The 22,946-nt window shown below is 35.2% G+C and overlaps 1 protein-coding gene across 1 annotated transcript; it reads left to right on the forward strand.

Moving 5' to 3' along the window:
* Positions 1-252: 252 nt before the first annotated feature.
* gpn1 (GPN-loop GTPase 1) lies at positions 253-20,119 on the forward strand. The gene is made up of 14 exons (XM_056477690.1): positions 253-439; positions 651-744; positions 3,398-3,437; positions 4,979-5,045; positions 5,146-5,183; positions 5,262-5,340; positions 6,119-6,213; positions 6,306-6,351; positions 6,941-7,087; positions 9,503-9,585; positions 12,281-12,320; positions 12,525-12,615; positions 15,784-15,888; positions 19,576-20,119. Exons 1-14 carry the CDS (start codon positions 260-262, stop codon positions 19,665-19,667), a joined length of 1,197 nt encoding a protein of 398 aa, XP_056333665.1. The 5' UTR covers positions 253-259; the 3' UTR covers positions 19,668-20,119.
* The last annotated feature ends 2,827 nt before the right edge of the window (positions 20,120-22,946 follow it).

Genomic DNA, 22,946 nt, shown 5'->3' on the forward strand with positions numbered 1-22,946 from the left:
GTCAAAATAGGACAAATGAGCTCATGTATGGGACAAATTCTGGACCATTGTCAATAAGGGGTGGGTCTTTCGAACTTCACCCGCGCCTTTATATTATATTGATATAGTTGCTGATCATTTTTTCATTCAGTCATATTATAAAGAACAAACTAATTCTATTGACTCTGCTGCTCTCTAGTGGTCATAAGTCGGTACGCCAGAATGTTTTTCGTCTTTTTACGCCAGTAGACATTACTTTACGGCAAGTAATTGTAGCAGCATGGCGACAGCAGCAGCAGAAAACAACGATGGAGCTTCATGTGAAAGTGATAACATTAAATATAAAGATGATGAACCGACAACAAGCCAGAGTTCGTCTAACGAACGCAGTACAGAAGCGAAACCGGTGTGTCTCATAGTTTTAGGCATGGCAGGGTCAGGAAAAACTACTTTTGTGCAGGTAAGACTGACAGCAATACGATGGTGAAATCAGCCTTCCTAAATTATAATGATATAACAGTCATTCACTTGACTAGATTGCCATTCTGCCACTTTTATGTGTGATAATTCTGATGAGAAAACTGACAGCAGACCAAATCCAATACTACGCATTGACTTGAATCAGATTTTAACAAATATTTAAGTCATTTCTTTCTTTCTTTTTCCTCCAGAGGCTCACCGCCTACCTGCACTCCAAGAAAACTCCTCCATATGTCATCAATCTAGATCCTGCTGTTCACGAGGTCCCTTTTCCTGCCAACATCGGTAAGTCACGTTAACGTTGCCTATATATTTCAATTAAACGGTGCTGTTTATTGATCTAGAGCAGGTGGCGCGAAAATCACTTACAGAGACGAATGATGACACGATTGGTTGATTGTTTAGCGTTTATTTTATTAGAGGCCGGAGTAATTTGATAAAAGTTGTTGGAGTATTGTCAACATACGTAAACACGCTATTGTGTGTGTGTGTGTGTGTGCGTGCGCGTGTGCGTGTGTGTGTTTAGCACTTAAAAAAACAATCCAGTGTGGACGTGTTTAATGTGACAATACGTTAGATATTTTAAATTAAAATATATATTTTTTAAAAACACTAGAACAATGTTTTATATTTTGCTGACTTTTGACTATTTTAGTACAAAATTGTGCTCAAATGTTTCAAAAGAATGGTCAAATCCAGAGAAATAAGCAATTTTAACTAGTGACATGGACCATATCCTGGGCTGCTTTCCACTCCACTTTTATGCCTTGTTTCCACTGTCATGGTTCTGTACGCATCACCTTTTGGCCTATTTCCACTGAGTGGTATAGTTCGGTTCAGTACGGGTCACCTTTTGGCCAGATTCCACTGAGTGGTATTGTTCGGTAAAGTATGGCACGGTATGCTTTTTTTTGTTCATTTTCATTGGCTGTTTCTCAATTCCAAGAACGCAGAGGACGGACTTGTGTTCTCGTGGAGAGAAAGCTTGCCAGGTCACCTCGGAAAAACGAACTCAGGAGACCACGAGGACAGAGAACGCGTCCTATGAGTAATGAGATGCTGCATTCCTCCTGATGGTCACATGACCTTCGAGCATTTTTAACTGATAAGTATAGTATAAAAGTACATCATTCATACAATGATTTATTGTTTTTCCCCTTTTCACAATATATACTCTGCATAAAAACCTTACAAATAACTTTGCTTAATACAAATTCAAATTTAATACGATGTCAGCAAATAAAAACCCTTAATGTGTTTATGCCTTTATTAAGTTTTTTCATGTTAATGTTTATTTAGGGAAACTCCTGAGATAAGTAATATCTCTGAACTTTAATAATAAATCTATATAAAATGCTGAGCTTCCCACCTCCAGTCGCAATGACTTCTGGGACTTCTTGAGCTAGTTTGGTGCTCAAGTCTGCATTGATGCATCCTCGATACCAAGAACACATCCAGGAACTTTCACGCGTCCTTTGTTCTTGAGTTTTGGAACTGAACTTTTTCAGTTGATCATGACGTTACACAAGGACGCAAGATCGCTGAAGAACCCATATTGAGAAACAGCCACTGTCAAAGGTATCAAAAAAGCAAACCGTGCCCTACAACTTAAAGGGTGGAGCTAGAGTGCAGCTGAATGCTATTGGTTTACTAGCGCTTAGGGTTTAGCCAGGAGAATAAAAACCAAGAAGTACCATTTTTACGTGCACAGCTGAGACATTACATTGTAATAATAATGCATATACCCGAGCTTAAACAAAAACAAACCTTGTCGTCCTCTTGTGACAAACAGCAACATGCCAAGAAGCAAGAACAGAATCCTCCATCAAGAATGTCCTCCATTATTGTTCATGAGGTTGTCTAAAAGCACGTGGAAGGCAAGGCTTGTTTTTGTTGTGTTACCTTTGACAGTAGAAATGGACAAAAAAAAAGTGTTTAATACTATACCGAACCTTACCGCTCAGTGGAAATGGGTCATTAGACACACAAGGCCAAACTTCCCTTCCTTTATTCCCTTGGGGGAATCCCCATTTTAAAGTGTGTTCAACTTCAAGTGAACAAGGGAAGCTTATATGGACATACCTATGATCCCTCAATTTTAACCAAAGGAACGAGTCTGCTTCATATGTCCACTCCAGCACCTGTATGTCCCAAAACATCCTATATGTTTTCAGTTGGAAAAAATTCATCAGAATCTGCAGAAACTCGTGGTTCACGCTGACTTTATTAATATATGGAAAATTATATTGATTAAGTTAATGAGTTGTTATATTGTTGGACTCAATGAGCTATTGTTGAAGTTTTGAGAACATTTTTAACATCCAAAGTAATTTGATTGCAGCACGGTTATGCCAGAACTGTTTTTGATGAAGTGGCGAGTCCAAAAATTTGAAAGTGAGCCAGTTCCCCTCCAGCCTCTATGAAGCATTGTCATTTTTTGATGTAACATTTGGATTATGTTTAATCTTTTGCAGCATGTAGCACCACATTTGCATTCGGGATTCGAGATCAGCCAATGGAGCGGCAAAAAATAAATAACTCTGGGTTGTTTTTGCCAATTAAAGCGATAGTTCACTTAAAAAATCTCCATTTACTTAAACTCAATTTACAAAACTCAAACTGAATTTCTTCTGTTGAACCAAAAGCAAGATATTCTGAAGAGTGTTGGATAAAAGCAGCCAGTGACATCCATAGCAGGAACAACAAAATAATATGGAAGTCAATGGCAGTTTTTTTTACAACATTCTTTAGTGTATCTTTATTTGTGTTCAAAATATGTAAGAAACTCAGGTTTGAAACAAGTGAAGGATGTGTAATTGAATTTTTCTTTGGTAAACTATCCGTTTAAAAACACTTTTGCTTTTTATTTTATAAGGTTCATGATTGGTTAGCATTTTGTATTCAAAGTGATCTACTAAGGTCTTTTTTTTCTTTACAGATATCAGAGACACTGTCAATTACAAGGAAGTCATGAAGCAGTATCCTTTCAGACTGAAATTATGTGATTATAACCTCTCATATTTTCACAAGACAGTTATTTGAATTACTATTAAGATTCAAGCGTGGTCACAGTTTTAGGTAAATTTAAGTTTTCATATCAGGGTAATGCACAATAGATTTTTCTGTGCCTGGAAAAGTTACATATATTAAAATAAATGGAAATATCATGTTTTTAATAATATAGTTATGTTCAGTTCAGTATTATATTTTGCTAACATTTTTATAATAAAGTTGCATTAGTTAATGTTAGTTATTATATTTACTAACATGAACAAACAATTTTTTCTACAGTACTTATTCATGTTGTTATGGAAAATAAAGTTGTTCATTGTCATTTCGTCAGTGTATTATCTTGAATTTGGATTTCAATAATGCATTAGTCAATGTTGAACTATGATTTATAAATGCTGCACAAGTATCGTTCGTTATTAGTTAGTAAATTAATTAACATTTAACTAATAATATAACATTATAACAAATAATAACTTGACTTCTAGTTGATCATTTGGTATCAGAAGTGACTTATATGAAAGGCAAAGGCCTCTAGATTATACTTATTTGAGCAAAATAAAACGTGATCACACCTTGATTTTTAATTAATCAATTAGGACAGTAAGGTCTGACTGTGCTTAGACAATAGTCTTGTCACTTAACAGAAATAATATACAGTATAAAATATAAAGTCATGATGCAGTGGAAAAGGAATTCCCATGAGCTTGGAGGACTGCATCCATCCATCTCTGCAATGACTCAAGTAACTTATGAATAAAGTCATCTGGAATGGCAAAGAAAGCGTTCTTTCAGGGCTCCCAGAGTTCATCAAGATACTTTGGATTCATCGTCAATGCCTCCTCCTCCATCTTACTCCAGACATGCTCAATAATGTTCATGTCTGATGACTGAGCTGGCCAATCATGGAGCACTTGGACCTTCTTTGCTTTCAGGAACTTTGATGTGGAGGCTGAAGTATGAGAAGTGCTATCCTGCTGAAGAATTTGCCCTCTCCTGTGGTTTGTAATGTAATGGGCAGCACAAATGTCTTGATACCTCAGTCTGTTGATGTTGTCATCCACTGTGCTGATCTCTCGCACGCCCCCTTACTGAATGTAACCCCAAACCGTGATTTTTCCTTCACTAAACATGACTTATTTCTGTGAGAATCTTGGGTCCATGCGGGTTCCAGTAGGTCTTTGCAGTATTTCTGATGAATGGGAAGCAGTTCAACAGATGATTTATCAGAAAAATCTACATTCTGCCACTTTTCCAAATGATCAACTAGAATGGTCAAGTGGTCAACTAAAATGATCAACTAAAATGGTCAAGTTATTATTTGTCGCTCTTACAACTGGGATTGACGACATGACTTTTGTCAGGTGGTATATATATTTAGTTCGACATTACACTGTGAGTGTAACCTCTACAAAATCTTTATCCAATGAACCACATATGACTCAAGTCATGAAGTTTGATAGATTAAAATGTATTTTATCAAACCGAACTGTCTTTGACTCGAGAACAGATATGGTTTAGGTCCAAATGGAGGAATCGTCACATCTCTGAATCTATTTGCAACACGATTTGATCAGGTAGAACCATATTTGAAATATCCAGCAGATGTCGCTGTTTTACACGTTTACTTTCACACATCTCCGTTGTGATTTACCCTTTTTCTATCTCCTCCATTAGGTCATGAAGTTTATAGAGAAAAAGCAAAGTAATCACGAGTAAGTTTGTGTACTCTATATTTAAGAATATTCTGTTGTCATTACCATCAACTTATGCGTGAAATATTCCTTTTTCAGGTATGTTTTGATTGACACTCCAGGGCAAATAGAGGTGTTCACATGGTCAGCGTCTGGAACCATCATAACTGAAGCACTGGTACGTTACTCTGTTTAACGCTATTAAAGTAAATTTCTTAAATTTCCTTCATTTATTTTTATTTTCAATTTTTGGAGTAATGTAAATAAAGTCCAGTTTGGAGTAAAAATATACTGACTATTACACATTTTGATTTACAGTAATTTGCAGAAGACACCAACAAATGTGTTTGGTGTAATAGTTTTTATATAGCAAAATCTCCTCTTGCATTTTTAGAAAATAATCATTCGATGACATTAAAAGACTATTTAAGGATCAAAGTGCAAGAGCAGAATACTATTTTTTTATAATATATATAATATAATATTTTATACTATATTTTTATAATATAAATTAAATATTTATATTTTGCCACTCACATTCAAGTCAGTAGATTTGACTCATTTATCTGCATTAAGGTCAGTCATTTCAAATATAAATGAATAGTTATTTTTATATTTAAGTTTGTTGTTTTATTTTCATGCAAATACAGTATCTGTTATGCTGAATGATGGTGGAACATTATTTCTGCCATATTTTCATATTTCATTCGCAAACAAAATATTATAATCATACTATAGCATTATTGTACATTATAGTATAAAATATTATAATACAAAAAAGTACACACTTTGCTTTCATGTAGTATGCTTTCTATGTAGTTAAATATTTTTGTACATTTTAATTAGATTTGAACACCTAAATTAGATATTATGTCTTAACCCTTATGCTTGCATCAGCTAATATTGCAAATAAAATATTTTGGTAATGCTATTTTTCATTTATTTATTCTTTTTAGGCCTCTTCTTTTCCCTGTGTGGTCATTTATGTGATGGATACATCTCGAAGTGTCAATCCAGTCACCTTTATGTCCAACATGCTCTACGCCTGCAGGTCTTTTTTTAAATGAAAGTGCATAAAACATTTTGCAGAGTGCAGCCTTAGAGGTTCTGAATCTTACATTCATATTCGTTCTTCTCTTTCAGCATTCTCTACAAGACCAAATTGCCTTTCATAGTCGTCATGAATAAGGTAAGAAAAAAAAGTCTTTTTATTCATTATTGGTCAAACCATTTGCAGATGCTGATATTTAGACGGCTGTATGGCAGGGTATATATTTTATTGGTAACAGTTTAGTTTAAGGAGTGGTTAACACAATTTACTACTGGCTTTTATTAAGATATTAAATGTCTATTAGCACTTATAAAGTATGATCTTATTTTACTGTCTTGCTAAAAACTTCACACTTCTAGTATGGAGGCGTCTTTAGCATTAGAAAATGTGCCCATTATTTGAATTAAAACAGATTAAACATCGATGAAAAACTCCACACTGAAGAGTTTGTGATGAAGATGAGGTTGTTTCTTTATGCAAAATAGATTTGAGGGTTGAAATTAAATTTAGGTGCTTAATTTTAGAGGTTTAGTGAAGATTTATCATTTCTGACTCGAAGGGCGAATGGTGTGTACAGAATTCTATGACAAAACACGGGTTAAGATTGATTATTTTAGCAGATAACACAACGTCATCCCCACAGCAGCATGTTCGTTTGTTTGTTCCATCCATCCATGTTTTCAATTTTTTATTCGTTTCATTACTGTAAACTGTTGTGTTGAAACAGACAGACATCATTGATCATAGTTTCGCAGTGGAGTGGATGCAGGATTTTGAGGTCTTCCAGGATGCACTGAATCAGGAGACGTCGTACGTTAGTAGCCTGACGCGCTCCATGAGTCTCGTTCTGGACGAGTTCTACACAAACCTGAGGGTCAGTATAATTCACTGCTCTAGCTAAACTGCATTACTGCTGTATGTTTTAAATTAGTGCTGCACAATATAACGTTTCAGCATCGATATCGCAATGTGTGTGTGTCCGCATGGTCATATCACAGGATATGCCATGTTGAGGTTAGGGTTGCGTCGATAGACGATGCCATCATCCATCACCTTTTTTTACCAACCAAGTTTGTCGACACCATTATAATGACACGGATCACTCTGCCTATTTATGCCAGAGTCCTGCGGAAAAGTGATTGACAGGTGGTAATCTGTGTGTAACTTATCTTTATTTGTTTATGGTTTGGTTATGGGTAAAACAAAGACCATGCAGGTCAGGTAGTTGAAACAGTAGGCTACAAATAATTAATTAGTTATGAATTAATTATTCATAAATAATTAATTCACCGCCGCCTATGATGACGATGCCATCATCCATCGTGATGTTTCACATTAGACAAATAGTCCCCAACCCTAGTTGAGGGATTATAGTTGATCAGCACAACAGTTAAAAATACATGAGATTTGTGGAGTCGTTGCATAATCATAACAAAGTGAAACTATTTGCATGTGTTTTAGAGGCATTTCAAGAACATTTAAAGCATTCGGTTACAAAATGTACAACATTTGTAACTTTTAATGAAGAGTGATTTCACTGAATTATTAATACAATGAAGACTTTAAAGTGTTATTTTACATTTCATTAACCAATTTCTTTGATTCTCCTGAAACCATAAAGCACTGTCTATTTTACTTTTTCTTTGCTCTATTGTAATTATTCTTGCTTGAAAAACTTTTTTTATATACACAAAATCACCCCAATCAATCTAAATTCAAGATTTTTTTCCAAATAGAGCTATTTAAGCAATCTGGTGAAGTTGTATTCATATCGCGATATAAATTGCAGAAAATCATGTATCACAATGTCAGATTTTTCCAATATCATGCAGCCCTATTTTGAATGGTTGCTTAGTGTACTACTAAGCATTTTTAAAAAAAAATTTTGCCACAGTTTTGAAACAATACCCAAAGCACACTTGCAGCCAATCAGTAAAGGGCGTGTCTAGTGTCTAATAATTGAGATATTAAAAAGAGGCGTGGTCCACTTGGGTTGTGGGGATGTTTGTATTGATTGATTTCAAATACCTGGCTACATTTATATACAAACAGAAATGGAATTAAGACATGTAGAGTTTGCCGATTTTAGTCGCATTATTGAAGTGCAGTACAGACATGTAAACACTGCAATCAAACTATTACCATCGTGTAGGATTTTTGCCGCATTTTGTGACAGGATTTATTTTTATTTTTTTTAACATACATGGCTGTTTGACACTATTCTGTGCACTTACAGAGTCAGTAAACGACCACAGACACCTGCATCACGAAATGCGGAGGTTTTTTCGGCGTCATACAGCATGTGGTATCAAATTCCATTAAAACCATACTCTTTCAGCAGTTCTTACTCGCATCCAATATATCATTTGTCACGGTGGACATGCATGAAGTGTTCCTGAATGAAAGTGAAAGTGCCAAACTGCAGTTAAAGTCGGCAAATTAAAATTGAAACACTCGAAATTACATGAACTCTGGAGGAAACGTGGATAACGTGCTGATGCAATGATGTTAATTAAATTATGTGCTATAACATGTAAAACAGGATCATGAAAGGAACATTCAAATAGCAACTCATGTAAACACCTTAATCATATTATTGCCTTATTCAGATTAAGGCAAATAATTCTATTACTGATGTCCATGTAAATGTAGGCACTGTTTGGCAACAATTGCAACCTGCACCTTTAATTGCCCACTGTTCAAAGGGATAGTTCACCCAAAAATAAAATTCTGACATCATACTCACCCTTCACTTATACGAAACCCATTTGGGTTTTTATGTTGAACACAAAAGAAGATATTTTAAAGAATGCTGGTTGCTGGAACACATTGACTTCCATAGTATTTTGTTTTCCTGTTATGTACATCAATGAGTCCCAGCAATCAAAGTTCTTTAAAATATCTTCCTTTGTGTTCAACATAAGAAAATAAATGTCATAAATGTTTGAAACCACATGAGTGAGAGTAAATAATGAGGGTATTTTCATTTTTGGGTGAAATATGCCTTTAATTCTTCATGATATTCTGAAGTCTAGATGTATAATTACTAGAAATTGTAATGTAGATCTATCGTTGCTTCACCTAAGCTTAATATTGATATGCTTACTTTGGTTAGAACCATTAATAAAAAAACATGACATGAGCACAGATTTATGACTCTCTCAGTGTCTGAAATGTGTTGTTGGGCTTTAAAGTCACAGTCGCAATTCCTCTTTTGAGACAGGTTGTTGTTTTTTTCTGTGTGAGCTCTCTGTGCAGGAGTGTTTCAGCTTTTCTTTGTGTCCTGCAGGTTGTCGGTGTGTCTGCAGTGACGGGGTCTGGACTTGATGAACTGTTCGTACAGGTTGCAGATGCTGCAAAAGAATATGAAACGTAGGTACCCTGGTTGTCTGTGCTAAAATAAAACATTATTAAACTGCTAACTATTAAAAAAAAAACACATTTTGTCTGAAGATGTAATACATTAAATAAGAACATAATAAAATGAATGTTTTCTTGGCAACTACAGGCTGTCAGCGTGGTCCTAATGTATTAAAAGGTGATAAATCAATTTAGAGAAATTTAAGACCCTTAAAAAGAATTTAAAAGTCTTAAATGCTGCTACAGGGTATTAAATTTTACATTGGTTTTAAATGAATTAAAGTTGCTTTATTATTGCCGAATGAAATTCAGTCCAATCCAATAGCATCCAAAATATCCAATTTAATTCAAGTTTATTTGTATAGCTCTTTTCACAATAACTATGGTTTAAAGCAGCTTTAGAAAAGGTGCACATTATTGCATTACAATCAAATTAGGGAAAAAAAAGGTTATTAGTTACCATCACTTTATTAGTAACTAATTGACTAGTCACTAATAGCTTTTAACAGTTAAAGTTATTATATATAAGCATAGTTTATTTATTTATTTATTTTTTTCTGGGTTTTCACCTTTAATTGATAGGATAGTATAGAGTATTGACAGGAATGTGTGGGGAGCAGAGAGAGGGGAAGGATCGGCATAGGACCATGAGGCGGGAATCGAACTCGTGTCGCCACTCATCACTAATCATGATTTCACGGTTATCACCATTATTATGCATTTATTAAATTCAAAACACTACTAGTTTAGAAAATAACAAGAAAATGGTTTATATTTTAGTGTTGTTTATTGCTGCTCAGTAACCAAATACAGCACAAAATATTAATAAAAAAACAAACAATAGTCCATTTCTCTCTTTGGACCTAAAAATAAATGAAAACGTTTTTTGATTCAAACATGAGTGATATAATTGTACAATGAAAATAAATGACAGAACAATGAATAAATAAATAAAAATAAGAATAAATAAAAAATAGTAATTATCTAATGTTAATATAAGCTTTATATTAGCTAAGAATTTATATGAACTGTTGTTATTATCTGCGTTCATACATACATAATCATTTTAATAATAATTTGTCTAACATATCAACTCTCACCACTACAGCATGAGATAATTTTTACTGTGGCGCACCGCTTCAATATGCGCACGTCTCCATTGGAAATAATGAACTTGCGTGCGGAAAAGACGATATGTGAACGGCCTGCTGTTATAGTTAATCCACTTGCTTAATATCAGGTGACTCACGCTTTGCGCAGCCTTCAACTGCAGCTCATGCTATATTAAACAGATGCACATCACTTTAGAATTATAGTGGCCGTTTTTCTACTGAACTAAGTTTATTTTTGATGTCTTGTGGCCCGTTTCCACTGAGTGGAATGGTATGGTTCGGTTCGGTATGCTTTTATGGCTGTTTCCACTGTCAAAAGGCGTACTGTACCACTTTTTCGGCACCCTTTCGAAAGGGTAAGAAAACACGAGAAAGGGTACCAAAAGGCGGAGCTAGACGCGCAGCTGAACGCTATTGGTTTACAGAGATACGTCATTCACTTACGCAACAAGCCAGAATGAAAACAAAGGAACCGCCATGTTTAAAATACACAGCCGAGAGATTACAGCGGAATTATATATACTTATAATAACGAGCCATGGTCGGCCCAGGCTCAAACAAACCTTGTCGTCGTCGTCTTGATGAACAGCCACAAAGCCAAAAAGAAGAGCAGATTTACCCTGTGCCGGTTTTACTTTCTTGCTTGTGCTCGCCGCGCGTCTATATGTGAAATAACAAACTTTTTGAGCTGATGATAAAAACCTGCGCTTGATTATTGACATGCTTTTGAAACCCGATCCTGTCAGAAACTGACAAACGCGAGAGTGAAGTGCGGAAAAACAAAGGAGAAGCCGGAAAAAAGCAGCACATTATTTTTCAGCTAACATGAACAAAATGCCATGTATAACTATTATCATCCCTTTTGGACTATTATGAACTCAGAATGATGGAATTACTCTCTAACAGATGAAAGGTTTGCTCTGACTGTGGGCTATGTTTTGTGTTGTTTTTTTAACCTAAATAAGGACTAACTGTATGTTGTGTGTAGTATCGTAACATATCGGAGAGTGTAAGGGTCTGTATGTGTTCATATATGTTGCATTTATTTATTTATTTAATAAAATTGCAAATGTCACAGTAGGCTGTTTCGCACTGTCATTGATCTGCAGTTATAATCAACTCATGTTCATAGAAAAGTTAGTAATAAACATTCATACAGAAGTATTTATGTGTGTAAAGCATCTGTTTTGTGAGAAGTGCTTCTCATATGATATGCGAGCGACCCGTACAGCTTTATGTAGACATTTTCTTGAGCGAGAGTGACGTCGACTGAAACTTTCTGTCATACACCACGCCTGATAAAGGTGACCCGTACCGACCCGAACCGTACCGTACTGTACCAGTCAGTGGAAACAAGCCATTGGTCACACTATTTAGTGGTCCGGAACAAATTGCCTCGGGGGCCGGGTTCGGCCCGCGGCCGCCAATTAAATAGCCCTGATATAAGGGATGTCAATTTGTACATGTTCAATAAAGTGTATTTGTGTATTAGGTGTATGTGTTGTTCTCAAATATGAGACATTTTTATACAGTATGTTGAAGAATAAGTGAATTGTTTTCTACAAGCTCTCGATGTGTGTTTTTCTGTCTTACAGCGAGTATCGTCCAGAATATGAACGTCTGCACAGAGAGTTGGTGAGTAATGATGACTGGTGTGGGCTGCTAGTCATGAATCAACTGGGCATATCTTGCAAACATCCTTCCATCACATATTATTAAACCTGTTTTTTCCTTTTCATTTGAAAGATAAATAAAAAGTGCAGCAGCATGTCCACCTTTTGTTCCATGAGAGTAAAAGGTCATTTCTGACTATTATTAATACTTTCCTCTCTTGCTCAGGCTGAAGCTCAGAGTCAGAAACAACAGGAGCAGTTGGAACGCCTTCGGAAGGACATGGGAGCAGTTCCCATGGAAACTGCAGCTCCAACTGGTACATTCATTCAGAACAGTCACGTCTCAGTTCATTCAAAAAAAAGAGAGAAAGATTGTTGAAAAGTCATTCATCCACTTTAAACGCTTCACAAGTAGCTTCAGATCTTTAGATGACAAAATAATTGCCATTCAAACAACAACTAAAAGCCCATCTCTTCCGCGATCCATCTGTGAACAAAACCAGGACTTTACTTTTCTCTCCCCCACCACATCACACGACAACATCAAAACATTATGCAATTCTGAGTGTGCCTCACACAATTGAGTGGGCTAGACAAACCACCTGTATGAAACACACACTTTCATGTCTGTGACACTTTAACTGACACTTGCGCTAGTTTTTGCACCAGACGCTTTCTTACAATCAGTCCATATCTCTAAACTTTATGCGTTTCTGAAGTGTGCCTCACACAGGAGAGTGGGCTTGACAAACCACCTGTAGAAACACTCTTCTCTCTGTTAAAAACACTTCCCCCTACTTACTCTAGCACTTAATTATCTGAGCACTAACAGTTCATTTGTATAATTAGCTCTATATTAAATTTACTATCACTTAATATTCAATTGTTAGTCGCTTTGGACGAAAGCTAAATGTAAATGTTTGTAAAACTGTTATTTGTTGGACATCTGTTTAACTTATCAAGGCTGCTTTAACTTTATGTAATCAGGGTTCATATGGTCATGGAAAACCTGGAGAAGTCATGGAATTTTGACATGGTGTTTTCCAGGCCTGAAAAAGTTTTGAAAAATCAGAAAAACCCACAACGTTTTGGAAAAGTCATGGAAATTAGTTTATGAAATATCTGAATATTTAAATTAGGGCTGCACGATGTTGGAGAATTCTGACGTTATATTTTGTATTTCTGTGATATATATTGCGATGTGAATACAATTTCACCAGATGATTTTACAGGTTTATTTGGATTGATTGGGGGATTTTGTAAAGGAATGACTCTTGAATAATATATAACAAATAAATTACAAGCACAGATAAATAAAATATAGTAAAGATAAAAAGGAATTATAGTTTTCAGGTAGTCACTCTTCAGGTACAGATATTGAATAATCAACACTACGTAGTCTTCATTGTATATTATTTAATCTTTATTAAAGTTACAACACATTTATTGTGGCCGGATGTTTTAAAATGTGAAATCACAGACAGTTTACACAAACATTAAAATGTACTCACTATTCACTCACACCACTTGTTTCAATACTATAGAAGTTATTAAATTATATTCTTTTTGTGTTCATTTAAAAAAAAGATTAGTCATTTTAGGGTGAACTATCCTTTTAAAAATGCATGCAGATGATAAACTTTTACTCCATTATGAAACCGCATTTGCTCCATTATGAAAACTTTTAGTCCATTGTGGATGCACACATTGCGATATCGATGCTGAAACTATATATTGTGCAGCCCTAACTTGAATATAGGTTAGTTGTATTTACTTCTTTTCTGTCCTTAGGCAAAAACTAGCTCTTACATTGTTAGTGCTGTTTAAGCATTATCAAAATCAATTTTACATGGAAAAGCAAATTTAAGCAAAATAGATTGTTGCGTGTTCTGTGATATGCTGTAATAAATTTAAACGTCATGTTTTTCTTATTATTTACCATGTATATGTAGACGTTACATGAATCAATAGGTCATGAAAATGTACTTGAAAGTTCTGGAAAAGTCATGGAATTTTAGTAGTAAAAATGTGTATGAACCCTGTGTAATGTAATGTGTATTTATATAGCGCATTTATTGTGTATGGCCATACACCCAAAGCGCTTCACAGTCATGAGGGGGGGGGGTCTCTCTACACTACCATATTTATCAAAAAATATAACTTTTTATTAACTATTAACCTTTATCAAAAATGCTGTATATAGAGTAATATTATGAAATCTGGTGCAACGAATAATTTACAACATGCCATTTAATTCTTTGAAAACAATGCACACTTAAAGAGTTCAGTAATGTGAATTTGCATGTGCAGTACAGAAGGAACGTTCCACTATTCATGGGGGCCCCCAGTTTTGAAAAGAAGTAATTCATTAAAATCTTAATGGTTCTAGACAGATGATATTCACAACATATGATAGAACAATTATAAAAGAGCTATATGATTAATATAGAACATTTTGAGTGGTGTAAACAAAAACAATGGTCCCCAAGTAAGTATTCAAAAAGAGCCACATGTTGATAAATAATGTTATGACAGCTCTTTTACCATTAAGTTATGATTGAATTGCCTCTTGTTACAGTTATGTAATAGTTTGATAACAAGCAGGAAATGTTTATGGTCTATTGACATGACCACATTAAAATGGTCTATAGGCTTCTTGGCATTGGTCAGGGCCTCCTAATTCCCCGGGGCCCTAAGCTTACTGTACCTTGCTTATTGGTTAAGTTCCCCCCTGCACATAAGCACTTTACATTTAAACTGTATATTGCACTCAGCTACAATAGATACTTTCATACCATAAATATGATAGTAGACGCAACTCATAGAAATATGAAAAAAATATACAATAAATGAATAAAATCAAATGTAACATGCATAATAAAGCCAAAAAAACATTTTGTTTAACAATTATGGTTTACTTAGCTGAGCATGTCTTTACTTTCTTTATATAACAACCACTTTTCCCAATCCTTTCTGAAAGCACTATATTTTAAAGTATTTTACTATTGTATTCATTTCATCTTTATTACTCCACTCTTCAGTGTTTCTTGATCGATCAGAAATCATTTTGATAGGTGACACTTCAACTAAATGTGATGTAGTTACACATTCCATGCACTTACTGTGGTAATTACAATGAATTATTCGTAATTAAAAAAAGCTAACTCTAAACCAAGCCCACATCTTACCCCAACCATATAGTAAGAACATGTAATTAATTAATATTTTTCAGTAGTTAAATGAATAGTTGCAATGTAACTACGTCACCTTAAAATTAAGTGTAACCTTTTGATGTGCTGATTTTGAGATTTACGATTATTAATGTTGAATTAAATCTTCTCAACGTTTCTTTCAGAATACATTTAGGATGAACTGTAGGCATTTAGTTACTGTTGATCAGTTAAACAAGTTTATAAAAGTATAGATTTTATGCATGTGAAAACTGTATGCATGTTATCTGTACATCTGGATATTTTACCGTTTAGAAGCCCCATATCTTGGTGGACCAAGTGACCTCATTTTTACCCGCGGAAACCCAGATGAAGCTGAGGAAGAAATAGACAGCGATACTGATGATATTGATCACACAGGTGAGAATGATCCTTCACAGAGCGCCTAACACTTGCCTTTGTTACACTTTATCAGATATCAAATTCCTTGCAAAGTGCATTATAGCTGTATGTGAATGTAAAATGTCAGCAAAGTTTCAAAGATCAATGTACAGATAAAAAAACGTCCCACAAAAGGGAGACATGATAATAAACTGCTGAAACAAGTCGTCAGTAATTACATTCCTGCTTTCTGCACAAATCTGGTAAATTGGTAACACTTTAGAGGCTTCCCACACTTTCATGAACAGCAGATTCAAGGATTTTCAAGGACCATTTTTAAAGCACTATTCATTTATAATCAAGCACCTTAGTAATTCATACCTAATTCATTCATACTTAATTCATACCCCAGCATATGTAGCGCCATGAATGTCCTTATTGTACTTAACATTTCACTTACACTTAATATTTACACAGAAAATTAAAAATTTGTAAATTAAATTGAAAATTCTTGTTCAAAGAACTTTACTAAAAAAATGTTGAATTCACTACTGGTGATACTGAAATGCGGGTTCTAAAATTGAAGTCAGAATTATTAGCCCCCTGAATTATTAGTCCCCCTATTTATTTTTTTCCCCAATTTCTGTTTAATGGAGAAGATTTTTTCAAAACATTGCTAAACATAATAGTTTTAATAACTCATCTCTAATAACTGATTTATTTTATCTTTGCCATGATGGCAGTAAATAATATTTGACTAGATATTTTTCAAGACACTTCTATACAGCTTAAAGTGACATTTAAAGGCTTAACTAGGTTAATTAGGTTAACTAGGCAGGTTAGGGTAATTAGGCAAGTTATTGTATTATGTTAGTTTGTTTTGTAGAGCTTAAAGGGGCTAATAATTTTTACCTTAAAATGGATTTTAAAAAATAAAAACTGCTTTTATTCCAGCCAAAATAAACGAATAAGACTTTCTCTAGAAGAAAAAATATTATCAGACATACTGTGAAAATTTCCTTGCTCTGTTAAACATAATTTAGAAAATATTCAAAAAAGAAAAAAAAAATTAAAAGGGGGGCTAATAATTCTGACTTACACTGTATATCAAATGTGCATTATTTCTCATTGTTGCACATGTTCACATTAGACGTTGTACAATGCCAAATTGGTCAACATCGCCAAAACCATTACCAAATTTAATTAAAGCACTTTTTAATGACCTGTGTTTGTTTTTAGGTATTTTCCAGGCCTTGATTTCATATGTGTGAAACTCAAGTACTTTTAAGTACTTTCAAGAAGTGTGGGAACCCTGACTTTAGTTTAACACTACTGAGGCACTTTGTTTTTATAAACCCACATATCTATAATATCATTGTCTTTTCTCAAATGTATATATTTCTTTCTAACATTGTTATTTTTTTAATGTTTTATGTCATTGTTACTGTATGTCTGCTTATTTTCCCCATGGCCAAAATGACCACTATGGTAATTATAGAATAAAAAATTGTAGTTATAGAGTTCTGGTTGTTCCAGTATTAAGTACCAATTCTCACTATTAACTGCTGGCTTATTACCTGCCTTTTAATAAGATATTGGCTATAAATGCATACAAGACAATCAGTAGTTTTAAAGCACATATTCTTCATTATCTTCTTCTACATCCCTAATCCTACCCAATACCTAAAAGCATCTACTACATTACTAACTATTAATAAGCAGCAAATTAGTAGTTTATTGAGCTAAAATCTTAGTTAGTGGTAAATAGCGAGTGGTAAATTTTACTTTAAAATAAAGTGTGACCAAAAAATGTGTATTATTCCAGCCTGTAGTCTTCATTGGCTACCTATGAACGTTTACTTTGCCCCTAAAACACTTGTCTAGACCTGAAAGTGTATGTATAGGATATGTAAAGCTGCTTTATGCAGTTTTGGGATAAACGAGGTAAACATGGATCCCTGTGAGATATTTTCCAAGTGCAGGTGTAACAAAAAAAAAAAAAAAAAAACAATGTACAGGAAATAATAAATATAATAAAATAAATAATAAATATTTTAGGGGAAATGTTTAAAGAGGTGTCTTCTGGAGGAACTTTAAAATATTTATCATTGTCAAACAAATTATATGACTCAGTGAGGATCAGTATTGCAGTTATTTTATATATTGTTTGTACAATGAATGATTAAGAAGCAGTTATGATTGTAAAATATATTAAATATTTGGTGTTGCCATGAATATAGCCAATGCTGCTGATATGGCATTAAAACACATACACACTGACAGACATACATGCATACCTGCATACATGCATACAAAAACGCACACACACACAAACATCAAATCCAAAATGCAGGGATCCAAATTAATGTTGTGTGCCACAAAATTGCTTAAAGCTAACGTTTTATTCATAGTCTTTTAATGTTGGAATGCCTTCAGTTTTTAGCACTATCACCTCACAGCAAAACGTCGCTGGTTTGAGTCCCGGCTGGCCCAGTTGGCATTTCAGTGTGGAGTTTGCATGTTCTCTCCATGTTCGTGTGGGTTTGCTTCGGGTGCTCCGGTTTCCCCCACAGTCCAAAAACATGCGGTATAGGTGAATTGGATGAATCAATTTGGCAGTAGTGCATGTGTGTGAATTCGAGTGTTTGGGTGTTTCCCAGTGCTGGGTTGCAGCTGAAAGGGCATCTGCTGCGTAAAACATATGCCAGAATAGTTGGCAGGTCATTCCGCTCTGGCGACCCCTGATAAATAAGAGACTAAGCCGAAGAAAAATGAATAAATGGGTTTTCAGCTTATTTGATCAAAACCATGATATATAGCTCTATAACATCAGAAACATCAGAAAGGTCCGACCCTTCCTATTTGAACATGCAGCTCAACTCATTGTTCAAGCTCTTGTTCTCTCCAAACTGGATTATTGCAACTCTCTACTAGCCGGGCTTCCAGCTAACTCTTTCAAACCTCTTCAGCTGCTTCAGAACGCAGCAGCACGAGTGGTCTTTGATGAACCCAAAAGAGCACATGTCACTCCGCTACTCACCCGTTTGCACTGGCTGCCAGTTGCTGCTCGCATCAAATTCAAAGCTCTGATGTTTGCTTACAAAGCGACCTCTGGCTTTGCTCCTTATCTGCTCTCACTTCTGCAGATTTATGTGCCCCCCAGAAACTTGCGTTCTGTGAATGAACGTCGTCTCGTTGTTCCATCCCGAAGAGGGAAGAAATCACTTTCCCGAACTCTCGCATTCAATCTGCCCTGTTGGTGGAATGAACTCCCTAACTGCATCAGAACAACTGCTGTCTTCAAGAAACGACTAAAAATTCAACTATTTAGTCTCCACTTTCCTTCCTAATCTGTAACTGCCTCTCTGGCTATACCACTAACTGTACTCTCTCTCTCTCTCAAAAAAAAAAAAACATTACTAATGCTTTGCTTCCTAGACTTTACACACCTGAAACTTGCCTATAGCACTTGTTCACTGCTGCTCTTATAGTTGTGTAAATTGCTTCCTTGTCCTCATTTGTAAGTCGCTTTAGATAAAAGCGTCTGCTAAATGACTAAATGTAAATGATAATATTGATAAACGGTCAAAATTGTGATATAAATTTTTTTTTTATTGTTGCATTTCTATATGGATAGATGTAAACCTACCGTGGGAGGCTAAATGAGAAATACATCAATAAACTATTGCTATTGAACCCTATAACGCTCATGTCTTCTGTCAACAGTCACAGAAGAGAGTAAAGAGGCTGGCGCTTTCGGGAACTTTCTGAAGGAGAGAAGGGAAATAGTGGAGGTGCGCAACAGGAAGACCAACTGAGGGCAGGAAATGGTCACTATGTATGTACACTGATCCATCACACATTAGAGTTTGATTCTTAACTCTGACGTTATTTTGGACGACACCAATATATTTAGGTTGGTCATTTTGGGCTGTTGTACCTGCCTGCCTGTACGTCCCACTGCAACATTAACTTGTCTGCACTGAGAGTTCAGAATTGCACATTAATAAAGGATGTAAGAAAAACTCCATCAAAAATTCTATCAAGGACTGCAGTAGTTAAATCTGCATCTGTGTCTACACTGAGCATGTCCGTTTGTTTTTCTTTTGCATATTTAGTTTATGTACATTCTACAATCTTGCTCGGCTGTTTATAAACGTGGTATTTCCAAAGAAAATTGGAATTGAAGCCAAAATCTGCAGTTTGACTGAAATTCTGTACCTATAAAGTTCATGTTTCTATGATACAAAATAAATATTTTTTATACATATCCGTGATCTGTCTCGTTGCAAACTCTCTGCTTTGTCTTTTCACTGCGCTTCTGGGAGGAGAAGCGTTCAGCATGTTCATTTTGATAGGAAGTGGGCAGAAGTGGTTTTTCAGCCATATGGCAGAAGGATCTGTGGGTGTAGTGAGAGTGTAGGATACTGATTCGTGCCTGTTTCATGAATTAAGATTCCTGCAGAACTTCACATGTGTGAAATACCACGAGCAGAGACCTTCAGCTTTTAATTTCTCTGAATGGGAATATTGAAAAGGTAAAAGAGGTTCAGAGGAAACTTTAATTTGTCCTTTGTCGAGGTATAGGAGCATTTATTTACATGCTGGAATTGCATTCATCTGCTAAATAAGATATTCAATGCTTTACAGTCTACTTAAATAGGTGATTGAATGGATGCTTGTCATTACTAGTTTGGGTTACTAATTCCACAAATAAAGTTTTTGTTGTATTCACCTGTTATAGGTTTGTAAAACCACATTTTCTTTGTAGAATCATGCTACACAAAATGAATGCATTATTATTATGTAAGTATAGGGCATTTTATAGCATTTTGAATAAAAATGTTGTATAAAATCCTAAATCACCACAAAAAAAAGTCATTATTTGTGTATTTTTCTGAGCCAGGTTGCAAATATGTTTCATATGCATTTAGATTATTTAAACTCCATGTCAAGATTTGAGTTCTAGCTAATCATGAAAATGCAAACATGAGACAGATGTGTTCTGCTACATCTGTGGGGGTTTTACTTCATGGCAACAGCAAAGAGAAAATAACAGATTTGGTAAAGGGGAAGAAACTTGTTGCCTTCTTCAGACAGTAAGTTAAACAGCTGTTTTTGTTTCAAATTAAGGCACAATACGTCAGATGTATTTTCATTAAACTACCCTAAAGCCACCAGAACAGTGTTAAATATTTTGCTGACTTGTGTACTTGCATTTTCTCAATCGTTTCAAAGAATGTTCGAATCCAGAAGAATAAGCAACTTTAATTAGCGACACGGACCGTATCCTGTGTCACCATGCTAAGGACGTCGATTTCCTGTTTGGTTTTGTAGAAAACAGGAAAGACAATTTAATATTGTGCATTTTATTAGACTGCAGGAGTCCCATAGGATTTAATGAAGATGAGAACTTCCACGATTCCATATACAAAGTGTCATCAAAATATGCTTTTGTTTGTTGTGAATACACGCCCTCTACTGGCACAAATTACATATTGACTCATTAGTCACTTTATTAGGTGCACCTGTTCAACTGCTGGTTAATGCAACTATCTAATTAGTGAATCACATGGTAGCAACTTGATGCATGTGGGTATGATTTGGGCATGATTTTCACTGTAAAAGACACTTTAACATGTTGAGTGTTTTATTGAACTGCAAAAAAAAAGCAGCATAATTTCTCATTAGGGATTGTTTCAGCATCTCATTTTGCTTCAATACCTTTCAGCCTTTTTAGATTAGATTAGATTAGATTCAACTTTATTGTCATTACACATGTACAAGTACAAGGCAATGACAATATGGTTGACAATGACAATGACAATTTCTTCCATATAACCATAAAGAGATTGCAATACTTTAGTTCATCCATGGTGAACATTTCTGCAGGAGTCCAGTATGTGATAAAGACCACAACTCCCATGATTTCAAACTCAGTGTCATCAAACAGTGTAAAAAGAAAAATCATATTTAATTACCTTATTGAAGATTTAGAAGCATGTAAATCTTCCATTAACGAGTCTTTCATGCAAAGAAATCTCCTCAGGTCTTTGTATAATTATTCATTCAGATGTGAAAGTCCAGGCGACGCAGTGGTGCAGTAGGTAGTCCTGTCACCTCACAGCAAGAAGGTCGCTGGTTTGAGCCTCGGCTGGGTCAATTGGCGTTACTGTGTGAAGTTTGCATGTTCTCCCTGCGTTCGCGTGGGTTTCCTCCGGATGCTCCGTTTTCCCCCACAGTCCAGAGACATGTGGTACAGGTGAATTGGGTAGGCTAAATTGTCCATAGTGTATGTGTGTGAATGAGTGTATGAATGTTTCCCAGAGATGGGTTGCGGCTGGAAGGGCATCCGCTGCGTAAAACATGTGCTGGATAAGTTGGTGTTTCGTTCCGCCGTGGCGACCCCGGAATAATAAAGGGACTAAGCCGAAAAGAAAATGAATGAAGTGAAAGTCCAAACACGTTTATGCATGTTCACATGGCTGTAGCAAATGAAATAGGACACAGAAAAGGTCATTTAAATATTTTCCAGTTAGCTAAATATTAATTAATAGTCCACCATATTTGTTTACACTTTTTACCCGAGTATGTAGTTCTAATCGAACTGTACTCACGTCTGTCACACAATGTATTGTGGGCAATATTAGAGGTAAGAGTATGGTTAGTTCTACACTCCGAATTTTCAATGGAAGTAGTAAACCATCCGGAAACCTTTTGTCCGTCTTTTCAACATACTATGGTTTGAGACATAGTAATACTATTTTGGACGGATATTATGTGAATTGGGACGCAGTAATTCTGTGACTTTAAAACTGCTCAACATTCATCACTGACTTTAATAGGTGCACCTGTTCAGCAACTGGTAATTGCAAGTATCTAATTAGCCAATCATATGGCAGCAACTCGGTGCATTTAGCCATAATTATCATAAAATGAATGACATTTTGCTAAAATAGCACTGAGATGAAATATTGCACTTTTAATGCGTTTCTGTGAGAACAGTTGAAGGTACAGGCCCTTTTTGTAGCTATAATGTGAAATGCACAAATATTAAACATTCAATAAAAATAAAAATTTCTGCCATAAACAGTTCT

Source organism: Danio aesculapii, chromosome 17 (assembly GCF_903798145.1).
Source record: "Danio aesculapii chromosome 17, fDanAes4.1, whole genome shotgun sequence".
NCBI classification, from domain to species: domain Eukaryota; kingdom Metazoa; phylum Chordata; class Actinopteri; order Cypriniformes; family Danionidae; genus Danio; species Danio aesculapii.

Coding starts and splice junctions, on each gene's coding strand:
- gpn1 (XM_056477690.1), top strand. CDS start 260: ATGGCGACAGCAGCAGCAGAAAACAACGATGGAGCTTCATGTGAAAGT. Junction 5,046..5,145: donor TTGCAACACGATTTGATCAG/GTAGAACCATAT, acceptor CTCCTCCATTAG/GTCATGAAGTTTATAGAGAA. Junction 6,352..6,940: donor TCATAGTCGTCATGAATAAG/GTAAGAAAAAAA, acceptor GTGTTGAAACAG/ACAGACATCATTGATCATAG.